The sequence below is a fragment of the Vanacampus margaritifer genome, chromosome 9 (assembly GCF_051991255.1).
Source record: "Vanacampus margaritifer isolate UIUO_Vmar chromosome 9, RoL_Vmar_1.0, whole genome shotgun sequence".
In the NCBI taxonomy this organism is placed as follows: domain Eukaryota; kingdom Metazoa; phylum Chordata; class Actinopteri; order Syngnathiformes; family Syngnathidae; genus Vanacampus; species Vanacampus margaritifer.
The window spans coordinates 8,096,549-8,102,858 of NC_135440.1; the positions used below are offsets into that span (position 1 = coordinate 8,096,549).

The 6,310-nt window shown below is 42.6% G+C and overlaps 1 protein-coding gene across 1 annotated transcript; it reads right to left on the reverse strand.

Moving 5' to 3' along the window:
• Window positions 1-202: 202 nt before the first annotated feature.
• On the reverse strand, window positions 203-6,088 carry prdm13 (PR domain containing 13). Its single transcript, XM_077575863.1, has 4 exons — window positions 5,785-6,088; window positions 4,573-4,704; window positions 4,369-4,489; window positions 203-2,567 (listed from the first exon to the last, which is right to left on the reverse strand). Exons 1-4 carry the CDS (start codon window positions 5,950-5,952, stop codon window positions 1,090-1,092), a joined length of 1,899 nt encoding a protein of 632 aa, XP_077431989.1. The 5' UTR covers window positions 5,953-6,088; the 3' UTR covers window positions 203-1,089.
• Window positions 6,089-6,310: the final 222 nt, after the last annotated feature.

Sequence of the window (6,310 nt, forward strand, 5' to 3'; positions counted from 1 at the left end):
ATTATTATTATTATTATTATTATTATTATTATTATTATTATTATTATTATTAAACTTTGTTAATATTGTTATAGGAACGTTAAAAACTGTCTTTAAAAAAAATCCAAAGCAGAAAATCAAATTTAGAGCGGTTGATAATGATCATTATTTTTGCAACCGTGCACGGTCTTAATTGCTCTTATGAATTAATTGGAAAAACACATACCTTTTTGTCGGATTTATTTCAAAAAAAGACAACCACATAGAACCAGGGTAAAACATTGTCCTCGTTGACAATATGACGTATAAACACGCTTGTACAACACCGTATTGTGAAATATCATACTTTACATATCTTTACATAGAGCAATACATTTTTTTCTCTCAGAAATAATTCCATAAATAAACACAGCTGTTTACTTCTTTAAGAACAGCATGCATCGGCAAAAAAGTGCAAATTTAAGTAGTGTAGAGAGGCGCAAGGAGTTGGGTCTTAAATGAAGAAAGGGAAATAATTGTCAAAATAATTATCTGGCAGCTGTTGTTGCAAGTAAAGGTTTTCCTTAAAGTGCAGTTGAGATCGTTGTCAGGGAAATGTGACTGTTGAGAATAGCAGGCTATATATGTCCATTTTATCTGTAAAACCAAAATAAACCTAGGCTACTTTGGGGGAAGGGGGGATTACACAGTTTTGTGCCAGGAATGGAGTGTCCATATTATTGTATAAAAGCCTTTTATGAAGCATAAAAGGAAAAAAACGGTAGAAAAAGTTGTAAAATCGTGGCATTTAAATTTAGAACATTTTGTATTTAGAAAACCGACAGTGCGTCAAACATATTTTTCATTTCAACACATTTTCAATTCGATCGTCCGCGTCAATGACGTCACTTGCTTTTGTACAGTTGAGGGATAGGCCTACATAGCCTATTATTACGAGATTTAAAACAAGAAAAAAGAAAACAGCATAAAATATATTTCAATATATTTTCATTAAACTGGTTGGAATGGTCCAAAATGACGGTTGTAGGCCTAAATAAATTGTCGAGGGAATGATTTAAAGCCATTTAATTGATGAGATTTTTTTTTATTTTCTTTTTTTGTGGGAATGTCTCATTCGTTATTCTTGCTGGATTCGGGCTCACTTTGGTCGTCAGTGAAGCAGACGTCCACGTCGCTGTCATTGTCGCTCTTCAACTCGGCGTCATCAAACAGGCCCGCCTTGTCGTCTATCTTCTTGACGCTCTGGCCGGGGTGTCTGGACTTGACGTGTCTCTCCAAATCCCTCCTCCGTACTAGAACCTTGCCGCAGAAGTCGCACCTGTAGGGGGTGTTGCCCTCCGCGTGGAGCCGAATATGCTTGTTGAGGTTGCTGGGATCCCCGAAGGGCCTGAAGCACACTTTGCACTTGAGCGGCTTGTAGCCGGTGTGAGTCCTCATGTGGATTTTCAGGCCGTATTTCCTGGAGTAGAGTTTACCGCAGTACAAACACAAGTGTCCTTTTTTTGGTTTGCCAGTGCTGACGTTGCTGGTGCTGCCCGCAGGCAATGGGTCCAGCCTGGTCCGGTTTTTCTCATTGGCGATTTCAGACAGCTGTTGCGTGTGCATGGCTATCTCCCGGTCGATGTTGGTGATCGTGCTCATATCTTGGCTTAGGGAGGGCGCTCCGAAGTAGGGCATGGATTCGGGGTACTTGAGGAGGTTGCTGAAGTGGAACTTGAGAGGGTAATAGGGCGAACTGTACAGAAGCTCCCCGTTGTAAACAGTGAAGGGCATCAGGGGGATGTTGCAGTCTCCACCGTAAGTCTTGACGCCGTCGAAGTTGGGCAGAGAAAACCTTTCAAAGTGGGGGTGCATGTGCGGGTACCGAGACGGGGACAGCCCGGCGTGCACTCGACTCTCGACGTGTTTGAAAGCCGACGTTTCCTCTATGTGAGGGAGCAGTGGGAAACCTCTGATGGCGTTGGCGCAAGGCACCATGCCGGGAGAGTCAACTATCCCCGGGGCGCACTTAGTCGCGGGATTTGCGTTTCCGTTTAGCGGCTCGCCCACCAGGTTTCGTATCGGTTTCATGTTCCCGATGACTTTACCGAATCCCAAAGCGCCCATCTTGGAGCTGGCGTCCTCTCTGTGCGCGTCACCGACCGGGACCTTCACGACGCCTGTTGGCTTGAATGCGGAGCGGACACCGGGGTGGAAGCCCATGGAACTCAGCATCGAGGATGCTGCGCCGAAGCCGAGCATGTGTCCTTGGTTCCGGGCCGACGTGACGCTCATGTCCAGGGCTCTGTCCTGCTCCTCGGTGCTGCTTTTCTTCACCAGTCCGGCCTTGCCCAGAAAGGGTGAGGTCAGTGACCTCCTGCTGGAGTCGGAGATGGAGGAGATGTTATGAGAACTCCTGGGTGAGGAAGATGTGTTGGGGATGTCTCCAGACTTTGGAGACCTGCTGAAGGTCTCCGTGCCTCTGGCTTGCTCGCTGTTCACGAACCCGCGACCATTGCTCAGAGCGCAGTGGAAGTGGACGTGGGCTTTGAGGGTGTTGGGGTATTTAAAGATCCTCCAGCAGTACCAACAGATGTAACGCTCTTCACCTGCACACATAAAAAAAAAATGGTAATGAAAATTATTTAAAATAATAATAATAATAATAAATAAAGTGACGGTGACTTAAATACTCATATGCGACTCGCACAATGCACATAGATCCATACGAAATGTTTACAAGTCTGAGAACCTGTGCTGAATATGTATTATGTTGTATCCAAATAAGATAAATAGCAATTATTAAAATTATGGGCCTATAGGATGTATGAGATAATCAATACACACACTCAACATCTAAATTGCTAACAACAATAATAATATGAAAGGGATTATTTTACTTTAAATGTTTAGTATTTGCTGTTCATTCAGAGCTGCATTGCAAAAGTGATTCGGAAATATTGGTTACTTTATTTAGCTTCACGAGAGGTTCTAATTAAAACAAACAGACCTCAAGCACTACAATAATGGGGATGTAATATCAATCGTCTTTAATGAATCACCATTTGAAATCAAAATTCATTCGTTCAAATTTTGAATGTGACTCCCAAATTATTATCGACTATTAGTGGCAGAATTAAGACTCAAGAATAGGATAGTGTATATGTCGTTTATTATTTGAGGGCATTTTCCCTTTAAAATAATTCGTTGAACAAATCAGGCCATATTGTCAGATCTATTTCCGGGAGATGCAAAATGTGACAGCCAGGGCGAGTCATCTTTTTAACGACTCCCAGGCGAGTATTCAGAGGTTGATATAGATGTAATGATTTTGTAATCCTCACCCCGGCCATTGTTAACGGACCCCATCAAAAGAGCAAACGCCCAGCCCAATCTGGCGATGCATTGAAGGTTCTACTTTTCCTCTCTGGGCTTTTTCCCGTGGAAGTGACAGCAGCTGTGGCTTGAAATCGCAAGTCTGCAGAAACAATGACGCCGGCCCATCTGTTGACGCCTAATAATGGGAGCCAGCGTATGTCCAGGAGAGAATACACGGTGTGCTGAGCCCGGAATCAGGGCAATATACACCCCACATAAAAGTTAGCATTCATTAGGTCACAATACCTTAACGCAGCACCTAATTTACCGTGAAGCACTTGTTTTTGAATTTATTTGCTTTTGAATAAATGAATATTAATGGCACCGTGACATTCGTTAACCCCCGACTGAATCAGCAACCTCTTCTTTTTTCGGGCCCTCGGAGACTTGCCAGTTTTTGTTTTTTTATTATTATTATTTTGTTATTTTGTTTTTTGTTTGTTTCGTTTTGTTTTTGAATTCCAAAATTTCAAACAGTGATCTGTTGATTTCAGATCTGTTGATCGGACTTGTTAGCACTGGCCTAAAATAATAATCAATTGTTCAAGAATTTATATGTTCTTGATAATCTTCATTTTTAAACGGATTAACTCCAAATGAGCTGGAGTTTTGTTGAGATTACAAGGATTTAGATTAATCCCTTAAAAACCACCATCACAAAATGAGAGAGAAAAGGGGATCTATTTTCATTACATCGGAATTAATTGATTCTAAACGTTAAGAGTTCTATTTTATTTTTAAATGAATTTAATTTCACAGGCAGGCGGTATCCACAGAGTTATGTTTTGTTTATCTATTGCTAAAGATTTCAATCAATGTTTTGAAAAGGCTGCCTGAGGAAAATGACGATATTTAATTGATTTCCATCCGCATGTGATTAAAAAGGGCAAAGACCGTTAACAGTGCAGTGATGGGCCCTAATAATGAGACTTAACTTGCTTGATGTTTTAACATGATTTGCTTCCCTCAATTATAAGTTGTCCTTTTTTTATTACACATTCCAAGTTTGGGAGGAAATTCCGCAGCAGTTACCTTTCTCGTCGTGCGTGGGGGTGGCCGTCGTGGGCATGTCGTACCACTGGGCCAAAGCGTTCGAGTACCAAACACTGAGCTCTTCTCCTGCTGGAATTTGTCTCATCACGCGGTAAAATATCTTGGAAAAAAATAATGGAGAAAAGTTAAACGAAACGCCCAAATTAACGTGATCAAGAAAACACACGTGGTGTGAATATTTACCTGTCCGCCAGGTAAATCAGACACAGCCTCAAGATTTTGTTCTTGACTGTTTCTGGCGGCTCGGATGTATCCGATCCAATCTGACACAGGACAGCCGGACTCATCCACAAACTCTTCCCGCACCAAGCGAATCTGCCAAGATCAATTTCAGAAATTAATTATATTTATTCCGGTCTGTTGTTTTTATTTATTTAATTATTTTATATTCGATCTGTATCGATTCCTCTCAATATCATAACTCAAATAAGCGTGTGTTATATGGCACCAGAGGTGCTGCGCTCACGCATGACCAAAACCCGCTTAATGCGTCTTTATCCGCTCTGCTGATAATTTACTAAAGTGAATGACACACAGGCCTAATTGAGTTGATATGGGAAACGAATTTGAGGAGTGTCAAAGCGTTTTTAAACTGTTCAAGGACATTAAAGATTCAAGCGTGACATTTGACACGGAGATTGCACCTGATGAACGCCTTAAGCCCGGGGCCAAGTATTTAGATGCATCAATCACCACCACTGACAGCCTCAACAATAACTGGCTGCATTTATCGGGGCAAATTACTAACTATTGTTTCTCTCTAAATAAGACTGTGACAATTAGCTGGGGGGGTAGAAACTCTGCAAATATTTGTTTACAAACATTTGTTTACGTTATAATAATTGTAATTTTTTTTTTCACCACACCAAGCTTCAGTGACATCTTTCTGTGGCCAGATTCCATTAAAATTAAACAACTCATCGGGATAACAGGCCCGCCAGGCAGGAAAATGTGAGGCTGCTGAGGGTATGAATGCCGCACACAGCAGGCCGGCTCGCCCATTAGAACGGTTAAGTAGACGCCCAGACTGACAAGTTGGCCACTTATTGGGCTCAATTATTTCCAGCCTGACAGGCCAAACCGATTAATAAGAGAGATTGAGCTTGACAGTGTACTAAAACCCCAAATTCAGTTCTTCTCATTTTAACAAGAAAATAGATCATAGATGCACATATATGTTGCATGCATGATAGAATATTAAAAACAAAGAAAATAAAAAATACGTGAGTACAATTGTAATTATTGTGTTCTTTTTGGAATGCCCGGATGCAATAATGCCATATAGAGTTGCATGAGCGAGCTAAAGTCGCACAAAGTGAAATAATAATAATAATAATAATAATAATAATAATAATAATAATAATAATAATAATGTTCCTACAATTTTGAAGTTACCTTTTTCTTGGGTCCAACTTCTTTGCGATCTGACAGGTACTTCCCCAATTTAAAGACGCCAGGAACCGGACCTATCCGGAGCCCGGCCGGGATTCCACAGTCTGAAACCACACTGACGGTGGTGGACGCCCGGGTGGCTTGCATGGCGTGGGGTGAGATCAGAACCATGAAGGCTGATGGAAGCCGAGTGAGAGAGTGCGGGGAAGAGGGTTCAAGGAGGAAGAGGAGATGTGGAGGACCGGCCAATATCCGCCCTCAAAGTGACGCGGTGGCGTTATGCACCCCGCTTTTCTAGTGATGGGTGCAGGCAAGGTAACCCCCTCCACCTCCCACCATCCTCTGACCACCCCCTCCCCAGCCCGGGATGCAAGTGTGGATCAGATGGGAGGAGAGTGGTCCTGAGTTTGCGCGCGCGCGCGTGCCCGCCCGTGTGAGTGTGAGAGAAATCCAGCAGCTGTGAGGACAGTGCAACGCACCGGCCTGCATGGTCACATGGAGACTTTCCCTCACCCCGCCGCATAATGAA